The 15,039-nt window shown below is 39.1% G+C and overlaps 1 protein-coding gene across 2 annotated transcripts; it reads left to right on the forward strand.

Moving 5' to 3' along the window:
* The first annotated feature begins 952 nt into the window (after nucleotides 1-952).
* LOC137880540 (synaptosomal-associated protein 23-like) lies at nucleotides 953-15,000 on the forward strand. Of its 2 annotated transcripts, none has more exons than XM_068721954.1 (8): nucleotides 953-1,075; nucleotides 4,704-4,818; nucleotides 8,877-8,918; nucleotides 9,223-9,271; nucleotides 10,339-10,456; nucleotides 11,795-11,968; nucleotides 12,096-12,240; nucleotides 12,803-15,000. In XM_068721954.1, exons 2-8 carry the CDS (start codon nucleotides 4,762-4,764, stop codon nucleotides 12,863-12,865), a joined length of 648 nt encoding a protein of 215 aa, XP_068578055.1. In that variant the 5' UTR covers nucleotides 953-1,075; nucleotides 4,704-4,761; the 3' UTR covers nucleotides 12,866-15,000. The 2 variants fall into 2 exon arrangements, with proteins under 2 accessions (XP_068578055.1, XP_068578054.1); XM_068721953.1 differs by lacking the exon at nucleotides 953-1,075 and adding an exon at nucleotides 1,127-1,270.
* Nucleotides 15,001-15,039: the final 39 nt, after the last annotated feature.

A 15,039-nucleotide genomic window follows, 5' to 3' on the forward strand; every position in this document is an offset into this window, starting at 1 on the left:
CATCATCTGTCAAACACGCTCACATTATACCTTAGTTGTAATTACAGAGGAAATACTAATTCTTAGCTCTTCAAGCGCTGTTGGATGTGGCGTGAAATGGTGAAATCGCACAGCAGGAAAGTTAACTATGGACCACACACCCATGCATAGTCACACAGTCACAGGAGTCCAGATGGACCATGTGTTATTGCTGAATAATGAATGCTATGTAGACTCTATAAAAGATACATGGGCAGAGAGAGCTGGGCACCATTTATGCACCGTGGGCAGTTCAGTGAGGGCAGCTCCGGAGCATCCCTTGTGAGTTGTTACAAAATGTTTACGCATGTAGGTTTTTGGCATGCATTCTGCTATATGACCCAAGAAGGAAAAATATTTAGCTGCAGTTAGAGAGAGGGGGGGAAAACACTTGCCTTTTAGACATCGTCAGTTGATATGTTGGCTGGCAGTCTGCCCAGTGTCTTTGCAGTCACCTTGAACAGGCTTTTGTGGTTTAAACCATAAAACTTGGGAATTACACAGCAGATTCAATGCTAGAGGCTCAGATTTCAGAGCATCTCTCAGAAACACGATGCAAAATATTCAGCACTCTTGTGTTCATGTAAAATACCGTGGTGGGGGGTGGGGGGAGGTCTGGGTGAAGGGTAAATGCTGCACTCATGTGGGGGAAATGAGCAGCGCCTCTTTTTCTCTGGAGTCATATGACAGGACATCCGCCACCATCATGTGCTGCGTTCAAATGCCACCCAGAAAGCCCCCTTTCCTCTGAGAATTACAGTTTGAAATACAGTTTGAAATGTTTCCCTTTATATGCCTCTACATTTATCTGACAGCAATAGTAACTAGTTGTTTTGTGGATTAAGATTGTAAATACAAAACATATGACAAGCGTTTAAAACAGGAACAAAAAAACAGGACTCGCAATATTTCCGACAGCACATAAAAGCACCACCCGACACACTTCAGTCAACCAAACGGTGAAACCACTGAAGGAATCCAAAAAGTTACCAAGTTCACATACCGTAAAGAAGGAGGAGTAACGAACTCGTTTTTTTAAAAACAAGGAGGGTTAACTGTAAGTATTGACTCCCAGATAAACACCTCTCTTCCTTTTCTCTCTCAACATAGTTGTTTGTTTGTGTTTGTGGCGCGAGGTAGTTGACTAGAAAGCGGAACTAGCTAACTAGCTAGTAGCACATTAGCTAGGTTAACGAGTTGGATCCTGTCCTGTTCACGATCCTTACGACACTGCTGCAACATTTCCGACAATGTAAGACAACTTTAATGTGCTTTAACAGACTTTTTGACAGAGTTTAAACTCGTTTATTTAGTTCAAAAGTGTTATTTTGGGGGAGTATACAGCCACAACGCTGGTAACTTGGGTGTGGGGCTTTAAAAAAAAACAATTTCCTTCACGTTCCGCATTTAGCTTCACGTCACCTGTTAGTCAAGTGACCCTCGTTGTATAGTCAGCACTTCACTTTATTCCTCTGCTTTTGAGATAACCAAAGTCAGGTGTGCTGACCTATTTAATTTCTCCAACGCAAATGATTAACATGTCGTATTTTCTCCTGCTTCTTAAATTATAATTGGCGAAAACCTTGTTTTTATACTCTTTAATCATGCTGTGAAATACATACATGATCATGGTTTAGGTTTAAGTCTGTACAGCATGATATCATCGTCCCCCTTGCTCTTTGTTATTATAGAGGGTCAGCTTAACTCACCTATAGCCCAAAACAATTCAGACTTAACCCAAATAAAATGTGGTGTTATGATTTGAGGACACAATGTAGGGTGAATTGTAGAACATATAGCCTCTTATCTTTCATTATGAAGGAGGATATGAACATAACATGATGGGGATCAAGAAAAGACGTCAGTGTGTGTGTGCTGCAGTCAGAAGTAGAGGAACAGGTTTGGGTAGACGAACAAGAAATGTTTCCCTGTAGCACGTTGGGGGGTTGGTGCTGTGAAGAAACTGTAACATGAATGGGTATGTCCTTTAGGCGTGTTAAATTATTCTCCTTGTGGCTGTGAACAGCAGTGGTGTCACAGTCTTGTGCCGTTATCGAGTGTGAGGTATAAAAAATATAGGGATTGTGTGATGATGGGCTCAAATATGCCCAGAGAACAACATAATCTAGTGTGTGGCTTGGGTGTAACCTTCTAATCACTGTCATGAGGATGAATGGATATCCAGCTAAACTGAGGTCTGTTTTCTTGGCACACGTAATTGATCTTTGTAGTGTTGACACATTCATCTGCCTGTGTTGTGGCTTGGTCTTTCTAAAGTGTGCGATATGTGTGAATGAGTCCTCCTTCAGTGTTACAGTTGTAGGCACGTAGTATCTTGCCAAGTCCAATAATCAGTTAGAAAAAGCAGTCAAGCCTGTGTGAACCAAATGCCCTGACTGCCCTCTTTCCAAAAAGAAGAGAAAAATGCAGAGTCAACAACATTAAATCCTCTTCGCTGTCTGCCAAGTAGACTTTCCATTTTGCCTGTCCTTTTTTATCTCAGGATGTTTGGTTGCTGCAGGTTTGAAAGGGAACTTGAAGTTCAGGGGTTATTTGGGGAAAAAAAGAAAAAAGAAAATGCCACTTGAAAAGAGGATAAAGCTGTTTCCTGAATGGTATCTTTTGAAAACAAAAAAAAAGATGGAGCTTTGTGTTTATGGCTAACCGGCTCTGTCCTCCTCTTTTTAAAGTGCAGTGTTTCTGCATCTGCATCACAGAAAACAAGCTTAAGGCTTGGCTTACGAAGATCTTGATCTTATGTTACCTTGTGCACCAAAGGCTGTCTGAGGCTGCCATCACACCGGTCTTGTCAGTGCACCCTGTGACTCTGGGCGGCATGAAGGTCACTTGATGCACAAAATAAAAGATATTGTTTGGATTTGTATCTGCTAAAACGTTCTGCGAGGTAGCCTCGCTCATGTTGTGATCAGAACGTATGTCCAAATGGATTACGAAACCCAGTATCACCACACCTATTACTCATGATCTGCAGCTTCTGCCTGTCGGTGTAGTTGTGTCCATGAGAAGCCAGTGTTTACAATGTGGAAAGTACTGTGGTAGTTACTCTTTGCTAAGTTTCTCATATCGCCCTGCCTTCCTTTAACACATAGGGGCATTTCATTCTGATCCCCTCTTTTCTATGCTTTGTTTCTACATAAAAAATAAACTGAAAGCACTGGAAAAAATGTTAAATTTCACAATCAGTGGCCTTTAGTGGCCAACCACGATGTGCACTTCCTGCTGCTGGTTTACAATAAGAGCCTCTCAGTGACACTTCCTGACATCATGCCTGCCCTGCCGTGCATATTTTGCAAGCTAATGAAATCTGAATTTTAATCTGAAGGGTTTCAGGGTTTGTCCTAATTTCATTGGCTGTGGGAGTTCCTTTTCAGGAAGTCACATGAGATCAGTAGTTTAACTGAATTTTCTGTTTTTATTGACATTAAGCTTTGTCTTTTTTGTGATCCATTAACTGACACGAAGAACATCGTCAATAAGGAGGAGTTAAACTTCGTTGCATTTTAATGCACTTTTATTTATACATTACACATAACAGCATTGCGTCATCATTTATTGTGGTTGCATTAATACTCTTTTTTTACTTTATAAATTATCCAAAAATCTTATTGTGCAAATTATATGATTATTATTATTATTATTATTATTATTATTATTATTATTATTATGGCATGAGAAACCTGTAGATAAAATCATCCGTCTATATTGCTCCTTGTTTAGGCCATAAACACTAACAATATTGTCATTTTAGCCCGTAAAGACAACTTATTCTAAAAGGCCTGCCTGTTTGACACTGCATATAAAAGGGTAACATGCTTTTTTACACAGGTTTGGTTTATTTATTTAACTTTATCATTTCATCACTCTGTTATTTTTATGACTTTAAGTCAAGTATTTGTGTTGTGGTCACCTTTGGGTCAGTTTTACATACTTTTGTTACCAACACACAATTACATAATTCTGATTTCACAGCCTCCTCATCTCTGTTCTCTTCTTGTGATCAACTGCTAGCCACACTGCAGCTAAACTTTTTCACCAACAAGGAACTGCTGTAGGCTCACAAGAAACATAGTTTTGCTTCATAATTGAAAACGGTGTTTGTTTCCTTTTATCAGCCGGCCGTCTGTATGTGTTCAGACTCCCAACACTCCTCCAGTGGCATTAAAAGAGCCTGCTTTGTTTAGGTTTTGCATCGTCTTCCCTTTCCATGTGACATGAACACATTGATGTTCTCATGCAGTAGATGTTTGGTCCTTAAATGTGTTTTCCATATTTATGATTTCACTCTGAAAATATATTCTACAGCAGTGAGCACAAAGTAGTTCTTGGCATAATAATGTGCTGCAGCATTAAGCATTAAAACACTGACCCCGATGTACATTTCATGAATTAGAAAGAACCAGAAAAGTCTTAATTCAGCAGAAGTCTTGATCACATTTAAAAAACCAAACTTGTAGAATAATGAATTGTATTTGGAGTCAATATGATGCTTTATTTCCTCCTCAGGGTTAATTCACTTCAGTCCCTGGCCTGGAGTGTATTTTGTGTTTTCTTTCATACTAGCCTACAGTAAAGTAAGGTCTCAGATCTGTTTTAGTCACAGAGCTTCATGATAATCGATGCCCTCTGATGTGACCGAACTCTTTTTAAATGTGCTTCTCTTCCAGGCCGCAGAATATCGAGCTCGGTGCCACAGGGGGAACCTCCAAACAGGACAGCAGCAACATGGATGACATGACTGTGGAGCAGATCGCCATTAGGGCCAACCAAGTGACTGACGAGGTACACACGCACGCACGCACGCACGCACTGTACACACACACACACACACACACACACACACACACACACACACACACACACACACACTGTGTACACACACACTGTACACACACAGCTCTTCCTCTCATTTTCTGTTTCTCTTTGGGTGAGTATGAAACTTCCCTAAAGTAATATTCTGTCCAAAATGTTTAATATTTATTGCCAAAACTGTGTGTTTGCAACATACTGAGTGTTTGCAACATACGGAGCACACAGACGACCAGTGAGGGAGTGTATAATGTAGCAGAGTTTTGGAAGTTTCTGTGGATAGTTTTATAGTTGTTGTTTGTATTTTCATAACTTTATTTTAAGGGTCAGAAATTATTATTTTTTTAATTTCATAATATTTCTCTTAGAATTATGTATTTTGGTACTGACTGATACACAAACCAATTGTTCCAATTGATCGCTAGTATGAGCTAGAGAGTCTTTTAAGTCGGTGCACAAAACGTGTGCAAATGTGAGATTTGTCTACAGGCAAGCAAACTATTTAATGTGACGAATACAATTTACACTATTAAATTAATAATGAATTTACTTGGATTTAGATTGAGTTTTTCCTTGAAGGAAAACTATTATTTTAAATGATTAATCAAATTTACAAAAGGTATCCAGGAAAGATCTCTGGACGATATTTAAAAATGACACCTTTTTTAAGAGTTTCCCTTTTTCAGTCCTACTCTGAAGACCGTTGGAATTCCTTTTAACCCAATTTAAGCCAACAGCAGCTGTTGGTCTCTGGGGAGGATGAAACTGACACCTTTCAACTATGTGATACTGAAAAAGAAGACTTTGGGTGCTTTATCACTTTCATTCAAGCAAAAAACAAAACATATACACATACTAATTATCCACAAACCAGCAATCTCAGATGCAAAACTTGCAGTTGTTCAGATTGAAATGAACGTAAACAAATGCTGCCGTAGCTGAGAATGCAAAGTCTTAAAGGAACAATTTGACATTTTGCTTTCTTGTGAAGAGTTGGATGGGAGACTCAATTACATTCATGTCTTTAAATAAGCAGCTATAGTCAGCAAGCGGTTATCTTAGCTTAGCATACAAAGTGGAAACTGGAGGAAACGGCTAGCCTGATTCTGTCTAAAGGTCTATGGTCCGTCTCAAAAATCCACCTGTCAGCATCTCCTAAAGCTCACTAATTAATACATACAGACATGAGTACGAACTTCTCGTTTATTTATTTATCCATTATTTTTGGTGAAATAATCATTTTAGCCATAACCATATTGAAGACTGCACATTTTGGTTCAGCTGGAAAAGCATCAGTAGGGAGAAAAAACAACACACACACACACACATACTCCTGGGCTTGTTTTAAATATACAGTAGCACTGAAAGAGCAGAGGGGGGGTAATTAGATTCATTGTGTTCACAGTTGATTATTAAGCTAAGCATTAATAGGACGCGTGTGAGGCTTTACGCCTAATTTAGCCTGATGGCTCCCTTTCCCCTCTGTGGGTTTGAGAGTTTGAATGTTGTCAGCTATATCTAAGCGTTTTATTATCAAGGAGATGATTGTTTCATCAGCACTCCGGGGCACGATATGATCAGCCGTCTGATTCAAATGAACTTACTCTAGCAGGGCTTGTAGCTGTGCGCCTCAACTTCCTGTAATGTTGACTGTACTCGTTTCTGTGTTGTTTTCTTCTTCTTCTTTCTTGACTGCTTTCTGATTTAATCTGCCGTTTTCTCTTTCTCTTTCTTTCCGTTTCCTCCTTTTTACTGCTGCCTGGTTGACTAAGCAGCTCATAGAAGGGACAGAGCATGGGAGGGTCTTTCTGCTAATGTTTCCTCACACTTTGGCTTTGGGTAACCACTCGCACCTGAAACACTCAGAGCATGGCTGTCAATGTATCAGGGCAACGTTGGAATTTGTTATAAGGTTTAGGGAGTCTTCACACAAGCTGTTTTCCATGTCCAGTAGTTAAAATGGCTTCCACACCCGTCAACATTGTGTCAAAGTTATTAAAAATACATCGTTTGTGAGCTACTTCCTCATCATCCTGATACATTGGAGCCAATTAGTACCTGTAGTGCATTTTATGTTTGTTTTTTTGTGGCTGAATAAGACTTGAATTGTGTGTTTTTAATTATTTTTTTCAAACCTTACATGTAGCTTGCTGGAACCTGCACGTACCTCGCCTAACTGTACTTCCATTTAAGCCATCCCAAAACGAATGATAAAAATACCACGCCGTTGTCTGTATCTCAAAGATCTGTCACAGCACCCCAATCTGGAAAATTTGGCTACGGCAGCGATTTCGGGCTTAATTAGCCAAGTTCAAGGATTTTTAGGAGGCATAACGTAATGTTTATCCACCCAAGTGATGTTCTGGCTAAGCTAACAGAAACATGGTTGAGCTCAACGCATCCCTCTCGCCAATTCCATGTTTGTCTGTTTCTCAACTCACTGATTAATGTATTCAGAGCAAACATAACTGAGAGAGAATGAGGAATCGGCTCCCCGCTCTCTCTTGTTAACAGTTAATTAGGGATGGTAACAATAGAGTCATGCCCTGAGTCACTTCCGTGCTTTGCTCCTTTTGGATGCTCTGCTCTCTGTACAGCTCTCGCTATTAATAGACACAAAGGCCTAACTCACCTGAACTGACTGCATTCCAGTTCGTCATCAACTTTTTTGTCTCTGTGTTTGTGTGCGCATGTGTGTGTTTTTGTCTGTCTTACTGTAGATTGTTAACTTTTGTGCCAGCCGTACTCATGTACAATTAGAGTTTAGACCCAGGAACACTGTAGCTGTGTCCCACATCCATACGACTCACTAATTCAAAGGAGGTTCCAGTGTGTTGTGTGTTCACACTGAAGAAATGGCAAAATTAAGTGTATTAAACGCTGAGTTTTGAGTGTGATTATGTCAGAAAATGGTAAACTCAACCATTCAGTTTATTGTAACATTTGGTATAGAAGAGCAGATAATGTTCACAATTTTAGAAGCGGGAACTTAAGAATATTTTGCCTTTTTTTTTGTTCTTAAAAAAAATATAACAAATGATTAATCAATTGTCAGAATAGTTGACGATTAATTTGCTGTCTGTCGGTTAATGGATGAGTTGACTTAAAGTTTGAACTCGAGGAGCTGCTCACAGCCGTCCATTATTTTCTTGATTCATTGGTTGGTCAATGAAATGTCAGGAAATAATGAAAAATACAACAACAAAAACTACTTGTTTTGTTCAACCAATATCATAGAAGACTAAAAGAAACCAGCAAATATTATAAACAATATATAAACAGAAAAGCATCAACAATGTGGATATCATGGAGTTCAAAATACAATCGGTGTTCATTTCTCTAATCTTGAACAAATCCTATAAGCTCTATTAGCCAATCGTCAAAAATATGTACTTCAACAATTAACCAATTATCAAAACTGTTGAAATTATGATAAAGCAAAATGCATTCCCTTGTTCTCACCTGTGGGTTCTCCTGCATGTATTCTTATAGTTATAGGATGGGAAACTGCTCTGGTCACTGAAATCAAATTACTGAATGTTTAATTCGCTGTCGTGGTCTGATCAAATTAATTTAATTGTATCCGTGATGGGAGGAAAAAGGGATTGTGATTTCAAGGAAATGATCTTCACATGTTCCATCTTCTGCTATAATGGACCGAACAAAGCCGCCCGATGGATTCTTAATTAATCTTTCTGCTTATGTGTGTGAGATGCTTAAACGATAATCATGGCTAACTAAATTGAATTCTAGTATTCTGTTATTAATACAGTTTGGAATAGGACGCCACTCTTTCTTTTGTGAAAAACTAGTATTGTTTTGTGTCGTAGGTGTAATACACGTTATGTCCACAAACAAACTGCATGATGACTTTCCTCTACCTGAAACCTCAAACTAGTGACTTAAAAAAACATAAATGGATGAATCTAGATGTTAATTTGGTTATTGCCAGTTTGGATTATTTTTCATTGTTTTTATTAATTTTACTCTCCTCCTTTTTATTCACTAACACCTGCTGTTTTTTCCTTCAGTCACTGGAAAGCACACGGAGGATGCTGCAGATGGCAGAGGAGGTGAGACTTTGACAATTTGTATTGACACAAAAGCATCTTATTTATTCTTTTTATGACCAGAACCAGGTTCATGTTTGTTTATAACTGCCTATACCTGGATGAGGGTTAGGAACATTTTATCAATAGTATAGTCTTTTAATGCTAATTCTCCTTTTTTACAAGGACGTATTAGGACCACTGTTAATAATTAAATGTTCATAATTCCTAAATGTATCAAACCCTGATGGTTTCATTCTTTCTAATGCATAAATCTGTCTGTAATCATTCCATTGGTTCTGAATCTTTGCTACTCTTGTGTTTACAGAGCAAACAGACCGGCACCAACACCATGGTGATGTTGGACCAGCAAGGAGGTGAGGAGATGTACAAAGACACTGCTAGTAGTTTTGATGCAGCTGTTCCCACTTTGTGTTGCTCTTTGTCTGTGGCAAAGAGTGAATGTTAATGGTTAAGTGCAAAAAGTCACCCATAGTCACCCGTTTTTGGATGTTTTTCATTCATTTTGAAAGGAACTGCAAGTGAGTAATGACATAAACGCTACGCTATCACACTTATTTTGCAAGTTTTTGTATCGGCTAAAATCAACCAGATGTCATTGTGCCACAATACAAACTGCTTTATTATTGGATTAAGACATATCTGTGTTTTAGTGTGCTTCAGTATTAGCCTGAATGATCCTGGAACTAATTTGTTATTGGTAGTAATGTCTGTAACGTGCATCCCGAAATATTGTTGTGGTAAACCAGGGTTTGTAAATGGTCCTCGGTTTGTCTCGGGACAAACTATTTGTCCCAATTTTATTTTTTTTATTGTTTATTGCCTGTAACTTTAATGCCTTCCCTGTTTTAGAATTGTGTATTTGTAATTATTTGATGTTTTACCTGCATTATGTAATTTTCTTTGTTACCCTGATCCCATGTTCTTGTTGCTGCAACGACCCAGTTATTGACCCAATTTAGGATTCCTCACAGTAATCATTGAAGGTGCAATGTGTAATAGCTGGCCACAAGCTCAAAACAAATTCGGGGCAGTTTTTCAAACTCTGTGAGCCGGTCAAAATAGAACTGCTATCGCGTAATCTTTACGAGTGGTGTTGGCTTAAAGCTTGCTTCGCTCAGTTTTAGCAGAAACCAGAGTAGCAAGAAAACCCAGTGGGTGGAGGAGGTTAGTTGATTTCAACTACACACCTGTCAAGTTTCATGACTCCAAGTCAACAACTCCTGGTGTATAAAATGATGAAATGTTCCTAGATATAGAGAAGGAGAATCTGAATTTGTGTGTGTGTGTGTGTGTGTGTGTGTGTGTGTGTGTGTGTGTGTGTGTGTGTGTGTGTGTGTGTGTGTGTGTGTGTGTGTGTGTGTGTGTGTGTGTGTGTGTGTGTGTGTGTGTGTGTGTGTGTGTGTGTGTGTGTGTGTTTCAGAGCAGCTGAGGCGTGTGGACGAGGGCATGGACCAGATCAACCAGGACATGAGACAGGCTGAGAAAAACCTGACTGACCTCTCCAAGTGCTGTGGCCTCTGTGTCTGCCCCTGTGACAGGTACGCTGTGAGCGGCTGAAGCTCCACATCACTGTTGTGTGTTGTCATGCGTTTCTCCACTCTTTGTGTGCTGTGTGTGTTTGATAATGTGCAACAGGTATGCGGCTGGTTTGTGAAGGAACTTCAGAGTGATAAATGATACCAATATAATCAAGGGTTATAAAAACAAGTTTGTGTTCATTTGCATATTTTACTTTGAGATTTATTTTTTTATGTCATGTAAAGTGGGATGGGCTATTTCAGGCAAACCCATTCATTTTCTCCATAGACTGTTGGATGATTGACAGTTGGAGCACTTCTACAACTTGGTTAGGCATGAAACTCTTCTGGTTGAATCATCAGAACAATAGTTGACCAACTGTGATACAAGATATCTGATTCTTAGAATAAAAATATAGTCAACGTATCGTGTTGTTGGTTTGAAATTCTCTTAAGAGCACTCTTAACAGCTGTTGAAAGTTAAAGACTAAGGTGCTGATAAAACAATCAGCAACTTGAATGAATTCACTTTAGGAATCTGGATACATTTTTGAATGAATTCAGCAACTATGATGTCGTGGTTTGTGATCCTGGGTGTTGTGGTATTTAGAGACGTCCGCCAGGCCAAACAAAAATTGGTGGCTTTTCCATAAACTTAAAGGATTGTTCCAATATGCAGGAGTCCTATAGGTCTATGTTAAGTAACGATGATGATATCATTAAAAGAAAACATTGAAATGGGAGTACACAACTGTGCGAACATTTCCAGAACCAGCAGCCTCTCTCTCTCTCTTCACCAGGTTATTATCATGGGATGTAACGCTTCCATGACTCTGATCGTGTGTGTGATTTCACATGAACACACTATGAGTACGACGAGGAGAGCGTAAAATACACATAATCTTGTCAAATGTGAATCTCATGGTGAAAAGATTGTTAAGCAATTTGTAGCATTCCCAACTGCTTACAGATGAGTAGGGAACGTGACAGTTGTCCTACCAAGTTCTAAACAAGACTGGTGCTGCTCTATGCAGAGCATACTGTACCTTCTCCATCGATCCAAATTGGTATGCAGTGTCAGTGTGTGTAGTAAGATAGTATCTGGTTCTAAACATGGAAAAAAAATCTCCCCAAAATGCTTTCACTTTGGAGAAGAGGATTCTTTGATGAGTACCATAAGATAAGGTAGGGAATCTTTCGAATTTGCTGTGACTGTAGTAATAGCCGACTTGTAGCCTTATTAACCTTTTGTGGATGCTTTTTATTTTGAAGACCGTGTGGTTGTATTTAAGTTCTTCTAGTTTTTTATTTACACCTCCAGATTTCCTGGTTTGTGTTGACTTTCCGCTTTTCCTCCAGGGTGTCGTCGATCGAGCATGACTCAAAATACAAGCGTACCTGGGGTCAGAGAGGAGCCGACGGAGAAATTGACTCGAATGGCTCCAGAGTAGTCTCAAGGCAGCCGTCGGGCGTTCGCAACGGCCAGGCTGGCCAGGTGAACGCCTCGGCGCCCTCCGGCCCCTACATCAAGAGGTCATTTTTCTTCCTTAATAATCTTTTACCATAACATTGTCAGAAGCATGTTGTTAATTTATAAGTTACATATAGTTTTCATAACATAGTGAGACACATCTGACGGAGCCTTACTTAACATCTACAGGATAACCAACGATGCTCGTGAGGATGAGATGGAGGAGAATCTGGATGCAGTGGGCAGCATCATTGGCAACCTGAAAACGATGGCTCAGGACATGGGCAACGAGATCGACCAGCAGAACAAACACATCGACAGCATCAACGATAAGGTAGCAGTCTGACGTTATTGACCTTTCAATCGGTCTGTTAATGCGCATTTTTACTTTGTCTGCTATTCATTATATCAAGGTTGATGGCCAAATCAAAGGGATTCTGTGGAGGTTTTCACCAATTGTAACACAATGGAGCAATGATTTTACACAGCAATGATGCACATACATATCTATCATGCACATACATATCTTCTCATGGTTTCACGCTGTTCCACTGATGGACAGTTGATGGACAGTAACACGGAAGGTAGAAGACTGCTAGTTTGTAAACAATGCAGGATTTAGAATATTATTTTAAATCAGCTTTGCCAAAGGAGGGAAGAAAATGCGTGCATGCATTCATTCATTCATTCATTGGTTGACAGACTGATCTCCAAAATGTTTCCTGCAGTGTATGTCTGTCACCTCATATGAGTGAAGTGCATTGAGCACGATGATGAAGAAACGTGCATATCTGTCACTCTGTATCAGTCCTGAAAAGGTGATGCAAAGTGAAAAGGCATGCAATACATATTCACCCTTTTTTCCTTTTATTATTGATTTCTTTTCTTTCTTTCAGGCGGAAATGAACAGGCTGCGTATTGATGAAGCCAACCAGAGAGCCAACAAGCTCATCAAGTAGACAACGAACCAGTTCTGTCCATCAACCTTGAGCCTCTGTCACACCACCTATACATACATATACACACACACACACACACACACACACACACACACACACACACACACACACACACACACACACACACACACACTCTGCATACTTGTGCACATGCATCTTTGACATAAAAAAAAAAGAAAGAAATTCAGTCAGGAAGAATATCTTTGCCAGCGGCATGCTCGCCTTATACTGCACTAAGATGTAAATAAAATATGCAAACATTCTATATTTTATAAATTGGCCACCATCTTTGACACATGCATTCATAGTCATGCTGGACTTTGAGAAGCAGGAAGGGCATCAGAAACTGCACCAAAGAGGAAGGGACTTTCTGCCTGTCACTGCTGGTTGATACGAAATATGCACCCGGCCTTTGTATCATATCTCAACATTCAGAGGAAGGCAAGTAGCACAGGTCCACTGCTTTTCTTTCCTATTGTTTCTCTCTTTTTGCCTTTCTCTTAAAAGTATGACCCGTGTCTCTTTGTCTGGATGAGGTCATGGATACATGCCTACTAGCTGACTTTTAGTTAGCATTAATTAACGTATCCCCTTCTGTTGGTCCTATCTTGATACAGCTACATCGAGTTTAATCATAAAAACATTGCCTTTAAAACAAATGCATCTTATTCAAATCCATATTGATTCAATGTGTAACTACGTTTATTGTATTATGTGCTTATTTAATTATTCTTTATGAACACTTTGTTCTAATGTCATTTATGCCATTTCAGATGTAAAAGCTATTTCATAAAATCTGAAATGTTGTGCTTTGGAGTGAGTCATTGCAAATCCTTTAATGCTACAATTCAAAGCACATACCCCTGAATGATAGCAATTTAATATTATTTAAGGAATGTTCTGACAGAGAAGTCAAGGTTGTAACTATTGCAAGAAAATTGTGAGGCCCTGTACTGGTGTTATAAATTTAATATATACTAGTAATCACTTGTCCTTCAAATGTGAAGGAGGGTCAGTAAGCACCATGAGGAACATTATCATCATCAACCCCTGCAAAGCATCGAGTATATTTCATAACGCTGAATATGTGAAACATAACAGTAGATTTGTCATAAATGGATCAATTCCTGTACTTCATATTTAGTGTCTCTTGTGATTTATCAGTCTGTGTTGATGAAACATATTGTAGCTGTTTATATTAATTGCCCATAGTCATTCTTTTAATCTAAATTCATTCTTCTGTCTTCGTCATCTCCGGGTTAATAGAGATTTATGGCACCCAAGAGGAAATTTAACAGCCTATGCAGGGTTCCTAGTAAGTCTGGTAATATGCAGTTTTGTCACAATGAAAATAACTTAAAAGGTTACAAATTTAAGAAATTAGTCTGGAAAAATATAACTTAGAAATGGGAGAATTGTGCAGGAACCCTGTCAATGCCTTACGGATGATCCGTGGTTGTGTTGTAACAGCCGTTGTATCACAAACTGCTGTGAAATCTGGCTACAAGAGGAGCAGAGCTGCGGTAAAATGATAATATCTAGTGATGGAAAGCATAATTTCTTTTGCCGTAGCCAGGCTGAGAAATTACTGCTGGCAGCAAGATGCTACAGTATACACGTAAGTGAATGATGTCAAAGAGGTAAATGTGGAAGCGGAATATGTCCTGGCGGGCTCTGTTTAGGCCTCACTGTGGAAATTTGGCTTATAATAAAGCAATACAGTATGCTGGAAATATCTCTTGTATGCATCTTCTGGTTTATTTGTTTTTGAAGAAAAGTGATAATTTGTATGCTTCGCTGCAGACATACTCCTATTGAGTTTGTAAAGATTGAAATGATGTTATTCAGGGCGTTGTATTGCTGCAAGTGGTCACCCTCCGCCTGTTACTTGTCAGCTGAGATCTAATTAGTCCAGCCTGAGGCCGACTTGCTGTCTTGAGGCCGTTTATTCATTGTTTTACCAACAGCCACTGGAATGTAAATCCAACCTTTTTGTCGATTTTCATGATGTTCATATGCAGCTCATATTATCTGAAATTAGCTTGGTTAGCAGTTGACTGTTTAACAAAGTGCCTGTTGTTTAACACCTGCCTCTGTTAAATTGTTTTTATTCAATAAATCTATTCTGAAATGAATGTTCTTGGACATTTTCAATGCATTAACAATTAGAATGA

The sequence above is a fragment of the Cebidichthys violaceus genome, unplaced genomic scaffold, assembly GCF_023349555.1.
Source record: "Cebidichthys violaceus isolate CVI_PGR_0920_01 unplaced genomic scaffold, fCebVio1.0.p SCAF_28, whole genome shotgun sequence".
Taxonomy (NCBI): domain Eukaryota; kingdom Metazoa; phylum Chordata; class Actinopteri; order Perciformes; family Stichaeidae; genus Cebidichthys; species Cebidichthys violaceus.

What these genes read in the sequence shown, in the direction of transcription:
- LOC137880540 (XM_068721953.1), top strand. An exon ending in TGCTGCAGATGGCAGAGGAG is followed by an intron (nt 8,919 to 9,222) that starts GTGAGACTTTGA and finishes TTGTGTTTACAG; the next exon opens with AGCAAACAGACCGGCACCAA. An exon ending in TCGACAGCATCAACGATAAG is followed by an intron (nt 12,241 to 12,802) that starts GTAGCAGTCTGA and finishes TCTTTCTTTCAG; the next exon opens with GCGGAAATGAACAGGCTGCG.